This window comes from Furipterus horrens, unplaced genomic scaffold, assembly GCF_987537825.1.
Source record: "Furipterus horrens unplaced genomic scaffold, mFurHor1.1.pri manual_scaffold_5, whole genome shotgun sequence".
Classification (NCBI taxonomy): Eukaryota; Metazoa; Chordata; class Mammalia; order Chiroptera; family Furipteridae; genus Furipterus; species Furipterus horrens.
In genome coordinates, this window is record NW_028327175.1 from 150892727 (window position 1) to 150909333 (window position 16607).

At 39.8% G+C, this 16607-nt stretch overlaps 1 protein-coding gene across 3 annotated transcripts in view; it reads right to left on the reverse strand.

Moving 5' to 3' along the window:
- FAM13C (family with sequence similarity 13 member C) overlaps positions 1-13473 on the reverse strand; it is a 128241-nt gene extending 114768 nt beyond the window's left edge. For 2 of the 3 annotated variants that reach the window (XM_090278056.1, XM_090278055.1), the window contains exons 1-2: positions 13283-13451; positions 4933-4992 (exon numbers count right to left, since the gene is read on the reverse strand). In XM_090278056.1, the coding sequence (XP_090134182.1) occupies positions 4933-4992; positions 13283-13344 (122 nt within the window). In that variant the 5' untranslated portion in view covers positions 13345-13451. The other variant, XM_090278059.1, reaches the window with a different exon arrangement.
- Positions 13474-16607: the final 3134 nt, after the last annotated feature.

Here is a 16607-nt window from a genome sequence, read left to right on the forward strand (position 1 = left end):
CCAATTAAGTTCAGTATGATATCACCCTGCCATTTCAATTTCCTCAAAAACAGTGACAAAAATAACACTCTTATTGAAGATATCAATCCCTCTTAGATCTAGAAGCACTTTGTTTTCTTATTTTGCTAAGAACCCAGCAAGCATCACAGACAAAACCAAAATGGGGCATCTCTTTATGTGATCAATATCATCATCTTTAAATCACTGGCAATCATCTGGTGCTAGATTAGGAGTGCCCACTTGCCCCGGGTGGTGTTTCTCACTCCTGCTTCCGGACCGGAAGCACCTAAATAAGAGATTTTGGCAAGATCAGTTAGGAAGCAATTCCTTGGAACTCAAGGACATATAAAGTCAAGACACAAGGCCATCAAAGGAAGTGTTCCTATGTCCACTGCACAAAACGTCTTTTCACAAATAAGAGGGATTAAATTCACTAAACTGATATCAGGGTGATAGGCTACATTAAGTTTCTGGGAAAAGATCAAAGAAAACATCAGAACAGTAGGTCTGGAGTTTGACCAGAATGCAGGTGGGCAAGGTGTGGAAATAACACTATGAGAAGAGTTAAACTGAAGACTCTGGTTGAGACAGGATAGCGAGAAGCTAGGAAAATTTGTTGGCGAGTGAAACAGGGAAACTGAGACAGACAGCTGAACACAATGGCCAACCAATTTACAGATATAAAAGGTCACCCCCAGGGATAACATCTAGGCCTCAGTTGTGTTTCAGCTCCAGGCCCAGAAAAGCTGCAAAACGAGGTGAGGTGGGTGACACCAGAACCAACTGCAGTAACTAAAGACCCCTGCCCTGTCACTAACCAATCAAAAGAGACCATGACCCTGAAAGGGCACACCTGGAAAACTGATGAATATTCTACTGAAAACCTCCCCTGGGACCTCCGCTAAGATTCCCACCTGCAACAGAGAAATAAAAGCATCAAGACAAAAGACCCAGCTGGCTAGCTCCCACTCTCCCTCTGAGGACCAGCCAGCCATGCCCTTTCCCTTCACCTCCCCACCCCCATGTCCTTCTTAACAGGCAGCATCTCCTAAACTCTCAGGCAATGGGCAGCTGGCAGCTTGTCCTCGGCTAATCCCAGAACCTGTCCCCAAGGCCCCGTTTTCTCTGACTTCCTAGTGAGCTAAGGTGGCCCAACCTGGGCTCTCCTGCTGTTTCCTGTAGGCTAAGAACCTTCCTCGTTTTACTATTCCCAGCTTTAATAAACATACCCTCACAGTCACCTGGAATCATGTTGTGAAATCTTTCCTACATGAAGTCAAGAACCCACACACTTCCACCTGGCCCTAGGCAGAAACACTCAGGGCCAGGCCCCTGTGTGGAAACAAGGTCAAACTTAGTGTTATCTGGTAAAGGAGAACCAAAGCAATAAAATAACTTTTCACTATTAGTAACTGAAAAAAAAAAAATCAATGCCACTCACACTGGTTAATATTTTCCCTTAATATCATTTACAACTCAAAGAAAATTATAAGTCACTAATGGGTTTGGAAACCAATATCAAATCATGAGTTGGAACTACACTAGTTCATTTGAAATGCATTTTTCTCTGAGGGAGAGCAGACTATGTGACCCTAACATAAGCCACTTTGCATATTGATCTGAATCAAGGCTCAACAGAGACTCAAGAAGATATTTTTACCTTCCCCTTAACTGTCTAAAAGAATTTATATTGAGGACTTGTACCAGCAGAGAGCTAATACCAAAGATAACTTTTCATATCACTGACTTACCTGCATGGCCTGACAAATATTTGTTTACTAAAGATCCGTTCTTCTCATCTTCTTGGGGTTGTCTTCCTCCCCCTTTGAGGCCCCTGAACCCTACCCCTTCTCCTTAGCTAGAATAATATATAAGCCTCAATTACCTGACTGCCAAAGAATCTCATATCTTTGAGGTTCCCATACGTAAAAAATTAAATTTGTTTTTCTCCTGTTAATCTGCCTCATGTCAATTCAATTATTACCCCAGCCAAAGAATCTAGAAGGGAAGGGAAAGCGTTTCTCCCTGACATCTTGCTAAAAACAAGTAATACTCATCCTTGCTCTCTATGTCCCTAGGTGAGAAACAAAAAAAAGAACAGCTGCCTTTTCTATAACCTAAATGTTCCTCATGCAAGGAGGATTCTAGAACACTCAAGAATGATAAAAAAGTGATTTTTCCAATCTAAAATGACTTTTGATAGATTAATTCCTAAAATAATGCCTAAACTTTGTTTTTGTATCATATTTTCAAGGTGCCCAAAATTGATTCATCTTATTTACCTCCTTGACTTGAAAAGCTAGGAAGTTGGGTATGGGGAGCAAAAAGCATCTTTCTCTCATCATATACATATAACACCTAAATACAAAAGTCATCTTTAGAATATATTTCCAACCTATTACTGGCTTCTCAGAATCCACAAAACAGAAAAGTATAGGATATGTAATTTATGCCAATACTTAATGGAATCAATCATAACCAAGAATGATCACGATGTTCTGAAAAGAACAAGAGTCAGAAGGATCCCTCCACACACACTTATTAGTTATGTGGCCTGGGCCACAACACTTCTTTGACCCCTGTGCATAAGAAGGCTGTCATCTCTACCTTGCAGAGATAATACAGTCTCCATGAAATGCCTACCATAGAGAGTTAGTTAAAGGCCACAACCCAATAAATGGGAGCTATTGTTACTCTCAGAAGGACTTATGCAAGTAATTATTTGCAAAGAAAAACTTGAGGACTCTTTTAGTCTTCCCGTACCTCCAGGATAAATTCCAAACTCCTTAGCAAGGATCTTTGTTTCTCTCTGGAGCCTCATTTCTTATCACTCCTGGCCTCCTCACTCGCACCCGGCTCTGAGGATTCCTGCCATCCAAAACTGCCTGCTGTTTTTTTAACTTGAACATTTTTTTCTACCTTCTATTGGCTTTCTAATAAGTTGTTTCCTCTGCTTGATGGCATCACCTTTTTCTTGGCCTTAGTTCCCACCCCCACCTCACCCCAAAATAAAGAAAGAAAAAGAAAAGAAAAAAAGGCATGTGCCCTGCGTAATTTTCTTCAGGAATCCATCCCAGAAACCTCTCTGGGCTATTAAGTCTTTTTAAGTGAATCCTCTGTTTATCTCTAGTAAAACAGTACTTAATGCACTGTAGCATCACCATCTATATTTCTGCCTATGTCCTCCAGTGGACTAAATTCTGGGAACAGGGATTGATTTGTTTTTCCCTACCCCATATCCTGACAACGTATTTTATCCAACAAGTAGATTTCAGTCAGACAAATTCTGAATTCTGTCTCTGAGTGGCGATGTTATCTTGGATGTGCTATAATCCCTCTGAGCCTCAGTTTCTCCATCTACAGTATCAGGAGGGAAACATCAGCCTCCTTTCAGTTATTTAGATTACATAATAAAATGTATGTGAAAGTGCTAGAAACAAAGCAATTGTGAAGAAATGGTTAAGCATGAAGATTTTGTGATTATACCATGAACACCTTGATGATCAAGACTGTACCCGAGACACTCAATGAGATCATTGTTGAATAAATCTAGACCCTCTTCCTTAAGGTTTATAATAGGAATATTGAGATAGATGAATCAATGTTTAATTCAACAGTCATTTATTGAGCATTCCCCATATAAAAAGGCACTGTCCTGAATGCTAAGGGTCAGGGTGGGGGAAGGGAGAAGGCACGGGGTATCCAAAAGTGGAAAAGACAAAACTTCCTTCAGGAGCTGATAATCTATTAGAAAAAGTAAGACACAAAAATAAATACTTAGAATTCAATGAAGACACTGTTACAGAACCGCTGGGCTGCTCCAGTTGAAAACAAACCCACGGGCTCTTTAGTAAGGGGCCCGATTGCCCGCCGCCAAAATTATAACTCTCAATACCAGAGTTTGGTGAAAAGAAAAAGAATTGTTTATTTAACAGTTATATAGATTTAGTTATTTGCGGATTTCTGTTATTAAGTCTTATGCTCTTTGAAACACCTATAAACACATATCCTTGCCTCCCCACTACCAAACCAGGCTAGTTTTAGGAAAGTCAGAGAAACCGTTTCCCTACTTTCCTAACACAGTTCAGCTTTACCAGCAGCTGCCAATCATTCAATCTGATTGGGGAGGTCCTTTCTGTGCTGTGGTGCCCTCCAGCTCTCAATGCAGAACCACCTGGATTCTCAGCCTCCTTGCAAACTGTCTTCTTCCTGCAAACTGCGCGGATCTTCTCTCCTTCTCAAAACTGCATGGCGAGAGCCTCTTAAAGCAGCCTGGAGACCCCTTCTCCAAGCCACATGGAGAAGGCCCCTTCACCAAGCCACGTGGAGGGAGCACACGAGAGCGAGAGCGAGACCCCGAGAGCGAGCGTGCGAGAGAGCGCGCAAGCCAGAGCGAGAGCGCGAGAGAGAGCCCGAGTCAGAGAACGAGAGAGTCAGAGCGCCAGAGCCCTCAGAGTTCGAGTGAGAACCCGAGTCAGAGAGCGAGAGTGTCTGAGAGAGTCAGAGAGCGAGAGTCTCAAAGTGAGAGCACGAGCGAGAGCCAAAGAGAGTCTGAGCGAGAGTCTGAGAGAGTCTGCAGCTGCTTATATATCCCTGACTGCGTCATCTGACGCAGTGGGCGTTGCAAACAGTTCTGACCATTCACAGACCCTTACATAGGTTCTGTGTGCTTTCTCCATACTGTCCCCTGGTTCAAGACTCCTCCCATCTGCCTGAGGCTTTGGATGCATTAAAGCCATTTGCATAAGAAAGACAGTAGCCACCAGCCTCAGGCATGTGGAAGCATTTGAAAAGCTGCTTACTTCTCCCCATCCCCCAGCAGCAAACTCTGGGGATTTTTGGACTCCCCTGTTTCTGTAACAACACTATAGACACCAGACCCAGATGGTTTCTGTCCTTCATAATTAAGAACTAAGCAATAATGGGTCATACCTGAGACTGGAGCAATCAGTCTGGTCTTCATGTAGGGAGATGACTGTGTCTTCCTCACACCTGGGAGAAGAAACAAAACCACATCAGAAACAACTGTCTGCCACAGCAGAAGCAGCTAGAATCCAGAACTATCTTAAGATTAGCACAGTCAACTAAAGAACAGAATAATACCATCCTCTTCCAGACCAGCTCTGATTCCCATCATGTCTACCAGGTAATGATATTAATGATATAATTTCTTGTGAGCTTAAAAGCTCAGAAGTAGAGGCAAGCTTTTCTTCCCCACTACCCCTCTGTTTCTCCTAACAAGATCTTAGCAAGGACTTAAGTGTTCACAGCACTCAAGGGAACACCTGACCACAAGATTGGTGGATCAAGGGGACTCCACCCACTACATGACTCTTGGGCATTTCCTCAGCCCCAGGCAGTCCCAAAACACATCAGCTCCCATTTGGCTTACTCCATTGTCCTCCTGACTTTTTGATCCCTTTCTTGTTACAAAACTTCTGTAACAACCTTGTGAAAAACACTGAAAAATCTACAGTGCTCCACACTGCCCAAGGGAATCTGAAGGAGAATCATTCTCTCACTCTAGTGTAGGAGGGAGTCTTTGTTGCCTGTTCTCAGCCATACATCCACCCCCCACCTCACCCCACCACTCTCCAGCCAAAAATGATTTTACTTTTCTTTTTAAAAAATATATTTTATTGATTAGACTATTAGAGTTTTCCCAATTTTCCTCTTTGCCCCCTTCACCTTGTAACCCCCATTCCCTCCAGCAATTCCCCCTTTAGTTTATGTCCATGAGTCATGAATATAAGTTCTTTGGCTTCTCCATTTCCTATACTGTTCTTAACATCCTCCTGTCTATTTTGTGCCTACCAATTATGCTTCTTAATCCCTGTACTTTCCCCTCCATTTTCCCCCTTCACCCTCCAAACTGATAACCACCTCAACGATCTCCATACCTATGATTATGTTTCTGTTCTCCTTGTTTGCTTAGTTTGTTTTTCAGATTCAATTATTGATAGTTGTAAATTTATTGTCATTTTAATGTTCATGGTTTTGATCTTTTTCTTAAATAAATCCCTTTAATATTTCATATAATAATGGCTTGGAGATAATGTACTTCTTTAGTTTTACCTTGTCTAGGAAGTATTTTATCTACCCTTCCATTCTAAATGATAGCTTTGCTGGATGGAGTAATCTAGGATTTAGATCCTCGCTTTTTATCACTTTGAATATTTCTTGCCAGTCCCTTCTAGCTGGCAAAGTTTCTTGTGAGACATCATCTGACAGTCTTATGGGAACTCCTTTATAGGTAACTCTCTGCCTTTCTCTTGCTGCTTTTAAGATTCTCTCTTTATCTTTAACCTTTGGCATTTTAATTATGATATGTCTTGGTGTGGTCCTCTTTGTGTCCATCTTGTTTGGGACTCTGTGTTTCTGGACTTGTATGTCTATTTTCTTCACCAAATTAAAGAAGTTTTCTTTCATTATTTTTTCAAATAAGTTTTCAATTTCTTGCTCTTTCTCGTCTCCTTCCAGCACCCTTATGATTTGATTGTCATTATGTTTGAAGTTGTCCCAGAAGCTCCTTAGCCTATCCCTGTTTTTTTGGATTCTTTTTTCTTCTTGCTATTCTGATGGAATGTTTTTTTTCTTCCTTATGTTCCAAGTCATTGATTTGATTCTTGGCCTCATCCACTACTCCGCTGTTGTTTCCCTGTAGAGTTTTCTTTATTTCACTTAGTGGAACCTTCATTTCTGCCTGGGTCTTTTTATGCTGTTGAAGTGCTCAGTGAGTTCCCTGAGTATCCTAATAATCAGCATTTTGAACTCTGCATCTAGTAGCTTGCTCATCTCCTTTTTTTTTTTTTTTTTTTTTTTAGTTCTTTCTCTGGAGTTTTGTTCTGTTCTTTCATTTGGGTCATAGTTCTTTATCTCCTCATTTTGGCAGCCTCCCTGTGTTTGTTTCTATGCATTAGCTAGAGTTTCTTTGTCTCCCTGTCATAGTAGCATGGTCTATTGCAGAAAAGCATACCAATAAGTTGGATGGGGAGGAGCCTTAGGTACTTGCCAGGGTGGGTCAACCTGTGTGAACCAGGTTGATGTAATCTCCAATATGGTGTCGCTGCCCTGTGGCTCTGTGTAGGGAGGGTTCAGAAAGAGGACAATGTCAAGGCCTGGCCTCTGGACTTTGTCTGGGAGGAGCTGTCCCCTGGTACTTTCCCTGATGCCAGACACTTCAGTTTCTCCGTATATGCCTCTGGTGCCCTTCCAGCTGCTGGCCCGGTGCTGGAACCCAGAGGAGGGAGTCTGTGTAAGTCCTAAGTATGTTGTGGGCCTTTTAAGAGGAGATGCCTGAGAATCCCACAGTTTCTTCCATCATCCCAGTCCCCACTGGTTTTTACAGCCAGACATTATGGAGACTTAAATTCCTCACACTGGAACCCTGGGTTGGGTGGTTTGGTGTGGGGCTGGGATCCCTTGCTCCCAAGGTATCCCTCCTGATTTTTATCCACCACACATGGGTGTGGGACTGCCTATTCCTCATCTCTGTATCTCCGTGTCTCCACCCCTCCAACCTGTCTGAATGAGTGTGTCTTCTTTAATTCCTTTGTTGTTGGACTTCAATAGAACTTGATTTTCTGATGATTCTGGGTGACAGTTATTTTGTAGTTTAGTTGTAATTTTTGGTGTGGTTGTGCAAGGAGGCAAGCCATGTTTACCTATGCCTCCATCTTGCCTGCAAATGCTTTTTCCATCTTCAACTCCTACTTATCCTTCACTGCCCAAGTCAGGTCTCACAAGCTCTGTGAACCTTCCTAGCCAAGTTCATCCAAATACCATGTTCCTACTTTAACTTGAATATGTAAACATTTACTCTTCATTATGAGGTTTTGGTAACCAACTATATCTTGCCTCATACTGCTGTGTAATTATGTTGCACCTCTGAGATTTTTTAAATTAGTTAATTCCATGAGAAGAAATAAGCATAATTTCTTTTTGTAGACATGCTGCCACAGTGCCAACAGCGCTACCCCAGAGCAGACACTCAATGAGTGCGTGAATCACATCACTGACTCTGGCCCCTCAGCTCACCTGGTCCCTGAAATAACAAGCATTTATTGACTTCCATGTACTGTATTAGGCATTGAAGCTGTGCTTCTCAAACTCTTTAGAATTTAGAACTGACCAGTTTGTTTTCTATTTCCAATCCACTATGGATAGGTACCTTTGTAAAAATGTCACAGGAATATCAAATTCCTACAAATATTATTAAATGCTTACTCCCTATCTCTATACTATTCTTGTCTCAGAAAAGTTCTAAACAATTTGAGGACCTACACTTTGAGTAGCACTACTTTTAAAGGACACAAAGTTGGAAAAGACCTGGGCCCTGCTTGAGAGATTTACAATGTAATAAGTAAGCAAAAATAAATACTTACATACATAAACATAACTATAATATAGTGCTTACACTACATAAAATCATTTAACTTTTTTAAATATTCCTTACCAGCAATAGTTTCTAATTTACCCATAGAACAAATTGATAAAAGTTCCATCCTCTTCCTTTATTATCTCTTTTAAATTATGATTTTGTACAGAAACAAAGGCAACCTACAGACTCTGACCCTCTCTACCTGATGAAATATTTTGCTCCCACTGGCAGTTAAAAAAATCAGTTGACTTACCAGAAAGCTCTTCTTAATTAAATGAACTAAATGTCCTTGTTTTCTTGTGTTTTGAATATCAGTAACCCACTCTGTGCATCTCATGAAAAAAAAACAGTTAAATTCATAAATTCTTGTTCTCTTCCATTTGAGGCATTCACTTAGACCATCTGAGTTTTGTAATGTGAATAAAAATGTTTGTCAATAAAAGTTATCTAAGTAGAAAAATCAATGAAGAACAGAAATCTAGAATTGTTGCTTCCAAAGAATAAGGGTTCAACCAGAGGTTCAACCCTAGAGTTCAACCAGAGGTTCAACCCTAGAGTTCAACAATATCTATTGTTTGGGAATTTGGCAAGAACTTATTTTTCTCTCCCTCATTAGATGTGTTAACCTTTCTTCTCAAAGCACAATTAGTTAAAAATGGAAACTCAGCACCAGAACATAGAAAGTTGCAGATGCTTTCTGAAGTATGAGGCCAGCCCTAATTAGCTGATCCAATTTTAAGGCCTACTGAACAACTTCAGTTGCAATTGCCACACAAGGAAACATAACTACTAGCTCACAGATATAGCAATGAAACAGATCTTCCTACTGGCTTACCTGGCACACATTTACTAGTTCCTTTAGTTCGGCTGGGTTTTTCTTTGCTTTAATGAAGACTGTCAAGTTCTACTCAATTAACATCTCCTTTCTGATTGTTCTATTGATTCCTTGCCCAGCAGCCCCTGTACTGTATATACTGGCTCAATTATAAAACTGGATTCTACATATTTACATATTCTAAATATCTACATATTTAGATATCCCCATTCCTGGAAGAAAATCAGTTCTAACCAAGTGCCTAACTGATCTTGGGTATGGCATTCTCTTCTAGATTAGAGCCCAATACAGGAATTTAAAGACCAATCTCTTTAATGACCTTGTTCCAAAACTGGCTATCTTCTAGTGTAATGTTTTTCAAACTGTAAGTTGTGACCTATTAGTGGATCTTAAAATTATATAGCAGCTACCAGCATTTTGTTGTTGTTGTTGTTAGAGAAACAGAATAGAAAATGTCAATATAGTAAGAGTTAAATGTTTTTTTCACTAAACTTGTTTGAATAAAGCATGTATATATGTGGCTGCTTGCTTGCATTATAAAATGGGTTTTTTTTTACTGTTGTTTGTAGTGGGGGAAAAAAGCAAGCTATCCTATTAAATGACTTCCCTTGAAGTTCTCATCAACTAATTCTAACTCCCGGAGTCTTTAATTTGTGGTTGCCTAGACAATATGTGGATAATTTGTCCTTTCAATTATTTCTTTGTGAAATGCTCAGGGTTGTCAGCTTTTTCTCTGCTCAGACTTTTGCTCCCTCTATCAATGACAAACAAGAAATAAAAGGTACTTCATAGTTTACCTTCTCTTTCACATTTTCTCAATGAAGCCTGATAATAAAGTGGAAATTATCTTCACACAAGAGGCTAAGGAATTGCCCAAGATTCCAAGGTGTACAGCAGTGACTCTGCTGGACCACGCTAAGCTCAAACCATCTCTTCATTCCCAGAGGCTCACAAGAGAGAGAGAAAAACATGTAACTCAGAATCACGGTGGTGAATGAAGGACTTGTGAAGGTTTTCTTGTTTGACTTGTGGTAAATAAGAAGAAAGGCCTCATGTTGGGTATTAGATAAAATGTAGTTGTGCCAGGAAGAGGATTGTCATTCACTTAGGAGTACCATGTTCCTCGGGGGCAAAGTTGCAGAGGTACAGCCTGCAATCCTGTGGGGGTTCTCAAAGTGTGTCCCCAGAACCATTTGCATTAGCACTACCTGGAGTGTCTGATTGAAATAGCAAGCTCTGGAGCCAACCCCACTCCAACCCCACTAGATCAGCTCTCTGAGTGTAGAGCCTAAGAATGTGAATTTTCAAACAAGTTGTCCTTCCCTTCATATAGCTAGTATGCTTCTAAAAAGTTTAATGCTGACCTAAAGGTTTACAATACTCAGAACAGCACTGGGCTGAGTCCAATGTAATTGCCTATTCTAGGTTTCCACTTTGGGATAAAGCCTGGGAAGTTGGATTTTTCACAAGCCCCAGTCCCCTTCCTCAGTTGATATGGATGATCATTTGGTTTAGAAAAGCATTGTTTCAGGTGATAATTAATTCATGATAACTAAATCAGAATTTATTATTGGCCAGGCTTTATTTCAAATAGCAGGTTCACCAGGACAACATAGGAAATGACCATGGAAAAAATGGTAGATGAAAGAGCACTGCAGATACAGAAGGAAAGGCCAAGGCCATTCTGATCTTGGAAGATTGGGTTACAAAAGAAATTGAATTGGTCCAGAGCTGCACAGACAGTGCCAGGCCTGGGAAAAACTGAAAAGAGATAAAAAAAATCTGTGCTTGAGTCCTTCCCAATTCCCCTTCCCTTTGACCCTTATAAGACCCCCAACTGGCCAAGAAGAACCCTATTAGGCTAGACTATCTGATTATATAATTTATATTAAAGTAATAAATGACAACTTGAATCCACCTCCCAGGTGCACAGACTTTTTAATTTCCATTTTAATAAGAGTCATCACCAGAGGCATTAATCCAAAAAAAGATCATCTTGAGGTGGAATTTCAGGCACGAAAGAAAATAAATGAGTGTGAGTAGGAAGAAGTAGGAGTACTGCAGGGAGAGAAAATTGTCTTATATCCAAAACACATAAGGAAGGCAAGCACCTCCTCTATGTATTCCAAGTCCACACCCCAACATTTACTGAGCACCTACTACATCTATGTCTCAGTATAGTGTATCCTGATCCTGCTGGCTTTGTGGTCATGCCCAAAGAACCAAGGAAAACAGTGCCTATTACTGAGGGGAGGGGAAAATGTTATATTAAACAATGACTAGTTTTAAACAACTCTACTCTATGCTGTATTACACCTATTAAGCTTTTGGTATGTTTCAAATATGCTCCTTAGATTTTTAGATTAGCCAGATGGCATTCCAATTGTCACTTGGTGCTTTTTAAAATAAATCACTGTCACTTCTCTGAAAACAACAACAGAATCTTATGCAATCAGAATTCCTTGGGGCGTGGCCAAAGACAAGGTACCAGACTTTCCCCAGCATTTAACTATAAAACCTTTATATATAAAAAAACAAAAAAACACATTGTCCATGTGAAATCTGGAACTAATTGTCTCCATTTTGAAGCTGTTCGGCCTGTAGCTGACTCTGGGGATCTGGCCACACAGGGCTCTCAAGAAGCAGGCCCTGAAAGCACTTGGTCTTTATAAACACAGCAAAAGGAGGAGGAGCAGTACCTGTGCACCTGAACCAGGAAGTCCTGCCTCATCTTTGGCCAGCATACTTTGGCAGGCATCTTCCCCTACTTTCAGGCTTTTAGGAAATGCAAAGTGGCACACATATACCAAGCAGTTTCATTATCAAGATATAGGTCTACTAAATAAAGTCAACCCTGGGTTTTTAAAAAAAGTAACTCCACTTAAGTGAGCCCAAAGCTCAACATTAAGAGAGTAGCAATTCCAGAGAAACAAAAGAACATGGAAAACAAGGGGGCCTAGGGAGTCCTAAAGAATCTTATCTCTCTACCACCAAGTTATTGTGACAGTGGTAAGACTTGAAACTCGCTAAATATCTAGTCCCATATTTACTTGCCTGTTAGGAAACTAGCAAACAGCTCCCAAGTTACTAGGCTTTCTCTATTAAATTTGTAGCATTTTCTTATTATAGTTGAGTATAACACCTTATACACCATTTTTTCCTAAAAAACTGTTTATAGGGACTTCTACCAAAAGGTTCCAGAAGTAAATATCATGAGTTAACCTAGATAAAAATTGTTAAATAAAGTCTAGATATTCCCTACATATATGTATACATGTAAATTATATATAAATTACATGTGTTAGCATAATACACCATCAACCTTTAATATATATGTATAGTATAATATTAGAAAAACATTATATTAATGAAGGGATGACAAAAATTTGCATCATGACCTATAAATAGCTAATAAAAAATACTGTGCCTGCTAGCCTGGAGTAAAATATTACACACCTTTATTCTATGTTTAAATGGTGTTAGCCACCCCAATCAACACTTTAACCATAGAACAAGATGACTCATTCCTCTTATAGACAGATCTTTGAGGTCAGAAGACAAAAATGACAAAAGAGCATGCAAGAAAAGTTTACTCTACTGTGTCTTTAAAAATCTGAAGACAAGAAAGGGTGAAGATAAGTTTAGTCTTTATCACATGCTGGAATTCAACTCAAATCATCTTAGTTACATCCATCTCCTATTTGCTGTAAATGTATACAGCGCACTCCATGAAACTGACACCAATGTTGGCAAAATACAACAGAGCTTCCTTTATGGCATGTCAAATAGATTTAAAATTATCTAAGCTCCAAGAACACGTATCTTAGTGCATTGAACTCTAGCAAGCAATCAGCTTGTTTTAATATCTCCCCTGCAGCTGCTAAAAGGCTAATTTGAACCTGTAAAGATTTTTGTGCCCCATCAGTCAGCATGTCTCCCCAGCCCCAGATTACAGGAGACAATGCATCTAATATGAAGAGTGGCTGGGGACGGTACAGGGTACGTTCATGATAGTTGCTTCCAGAGAAAGGCATGCAAGTCTTATTTTAATGGCAAGAATCACTTACTCTGTTACAGCGGTGCTGCTGAAGGAATTATCCTGAAGGCTGAAACAGAAACAAGAAAACATCAGCCAAGTCGGGCGGGGGAGCCGCCTCCCTGATCGCTCTCCGGGAGTTAGAGCACATACACAAACATGGCATTGCAAGGCAAATCTCAGGGCTCTCTCGGCACACTCGCTCTACCTTGGGCTGCTGTCTGCACATGCTCGTTAACGACACCCCCAGCAGGGGCCCAGACGCCCGGCGAACCACAAAGCCCGGCAGCCCCCGAGGCTGCGAGGACAGATCTGGGCGGGGCGGGGTGCGGGGCCGAGCCAGGACCTCGGAGCACCTGGAGAGTTACCGCGCGACCCCAACCTTACAGCCCCGCTCCGCGTTGAATACAGGCCTCTCGGTGCCAGCCACCCCCGGGGCTGGCAATAGGAAAGCCCAACTGTTTCTGCCTAGGTGCCAAAATCCCCAGGGGACTTGCTTTCTTGCAGATGTCTCCTGCCAGTTTTACAGAGCTACACCCTCTAGAGATGGAAGCTCGCAGAGCTTCATCCTACGTTCAGAAAAGCCTGTAGGGAACGAGAAGGGAGAGGGGATATGGCTGTTGTTTTAGTTTGGGGGATGAGGGGTGGGGGGTGGTGTGAGTGTGAGTGTGAGTGTGTGTTTTGTTTTATACGTATTGCCCGGGGTAAAGGGGAGCCTCTGAAGGAGGGTTCTCAGCATCACACGCGATCTGCCTGCACTCCGTTGTTTCAGTCCCTAGGAGGAAGCGCGCAGCCCGGGACGATAGAGCTGTGAATGAACCCACGCAGGGCGAGTAGAGAATTTATTGCAGGCATTAGCTGGTGACTGAGGGGCACTGTGCAAGAGGTGGGGCTTCCCACATCCAGGCAGCCCGCTTGAGCTCCGCTTCCAAGCACCTTTACAAAGGATGAGAAATAGCATCCAGAAATGCTATACCCTTTAAATAAAGGCAGCCCTGTTGGGGTAAGGGAAGGCTGTCAGCCCCAACTTGCTTCATCCTGGAGACATTTTTCCTACCCTCTTTCCATTGTTCATTTCTCCTGCCAGCTTGACCTTGATATGGAATGAACAGTCATTTGCAAAAGATGCTTATTTTGAATTTAAAGTTTTGAATTAACAAGACCCATTCCCCAGTTTTTAATCTCCCCACTCTCAGAAGCAGCTGAGATGGTGTTTTTTAGTCAAAACTATATAAGCAGCTGAGTTTTAATTTATAATAAAAATGCAAATTTTTATTTCTTAGATAATTAGAAAAATTACCCAAAACTTTGTAGTAAGGGGGAAAAAAGTGACTTTTCAGTGTCACACTGAGACATTGTTTCAGAGGCCCACCCCAAAGACTGCTTAGTCCTCTCAGAAAATGTACTTTTGCTTGACTTTGCTATTAATTAGTAGTTAGATCCCAGACACTGTAGTGTTTGTTATATGTTCACTTGTACTTTTTGTCCAATCTGTAGTTTTATTGCGTTGTACAACTTTAATCAATTTTGCATCTACCCTAACAATCTGATACTAACCTTCTTTCCAAAATGCTTGTAAATATTCAGATCCTCAGAATGCTCTTGGAACCCAGAGCATCACCAGCTTATAGATTCTGTCATTAATACCTGAATAAGTCTCTGATGTGTGCCTACATTTGTAGGAGAGTCATGTTTTTAACTTTTTAAAATTCTACTTTGAAAAATCAAAATAGAGGTTTTCAAAGAGAAACAAGTTTCATTAAGGTCTTTTGCAATTTTACTTCCATCTCTTGGTATCTCTCTAAATGTAGCTGACTAAAAGCCTAAATGGTCTTAGAAATATGTATATCTTGAGTGATTAAAAATACTATATATAGCCAACAGGCTCATTTGATCTAGGCTCAGGAGTGTCAGGCATGACCTCTTCTTTACATAAGTGTATTCATTATTTAGCCATCCCTAACTGAGGTCTATTCTTTCTATTTTATTGAAGCTGATAAAATGTAAATCTACAATTAGCCTTCTTGGCTTTAAAGATTCAAATGTAGCCAGTTTTCAGAAATTCTTAATGCCCAGAAAGATGATACTTTTATCATTTAAGCATTTCCAGTGACACATCTGGAATTGAAAAGTGTTTCAACTTCAAAACAGGACTTAAGACAATCATATGAAATATGTGGGCCCTTTGAAAATAACATGAAATAATGACTATATAAAATAAATACAGGTATTCAATAACATTCAGAGAAAAGAAATAATAATTCTCAGAAGCTCATGACTGGTATAGATCAAAATTAGAATTTAGATAAATAGTATTCATACACAATGAAAATAATTTGTTGTTATAGCTAATTACCAGAAAAAAATATCCCAGAAAAAAGGTTATTTGGTGGTATGCCAAATATATATATATATCTCAACCATTTTAATGTTTACTTCTCCATTATTCTTCTGCCACTATTTGTTTTCATATTAAATCAGCTTTGGACATTATCTTTATAGTGTCTGAGGCCTTGTTTTGTGTTGTTTTGATAATCTGAACTATTCGACTTCGAACAGGACGATACTGATGAATAATCTGGTTATTTTAAAGGCCCTATTTGACTAAACAGCAGTTTCAGTTGAGTTCAAAAAGAGAAGCAGAGAAACTAATATTAGAGTTATGGAAGAAGTAAGTTCTAGATAGTATTTGCAAAAGTGTCTTAAGTAAAATTCTAGTCTCTTTAATGGTCCAAGAAAAGGAGGAAAAAAAGAATTACATGGTCCAAAATAAGTTTTTGAAAGGATGTATACTATAAATTCACAATGCACATTAGGCAACAAAGTATTTTATTGTTTTTTAATCAATGTTTCTCAAACTCATTGAAGACAGAAACATTCTGTTAAATATATTAACATTTATAGAAATTTTGAGAAAAGAGTTCCTAAGTATATTAGAGAAAAATGCAAGTCAGATTCACTGGTGTAATTATTCATTGAACAAATGAGTGAATGAAAAGATGATGCTACATGCTTTTCACTAGTCCACAGCTATGAATAAGACAGACATAGTTCTGTCATCATGACATTTTTAGAGTAATTGTGCATGTGTGTATATATGTGTGCATATATATAATATATAATCTGTATTTTTATATATAACCCTATTTTATACATTGTAAGTAGAATAAGGGGAAAATGAAGATGCTAAATTTAAATATGGTTAATTCACTTACATGTTAAAGGTTATGTTTTATTTTGTCTATTAGTGCTCCTGAAACCAACACCTAAATTTCAGTTTTAATGATAATAGTCTCTTTATTAAAATTTAAAAATTTTGATTCTATATATTTACTTGGCTATACTCATATACAAAA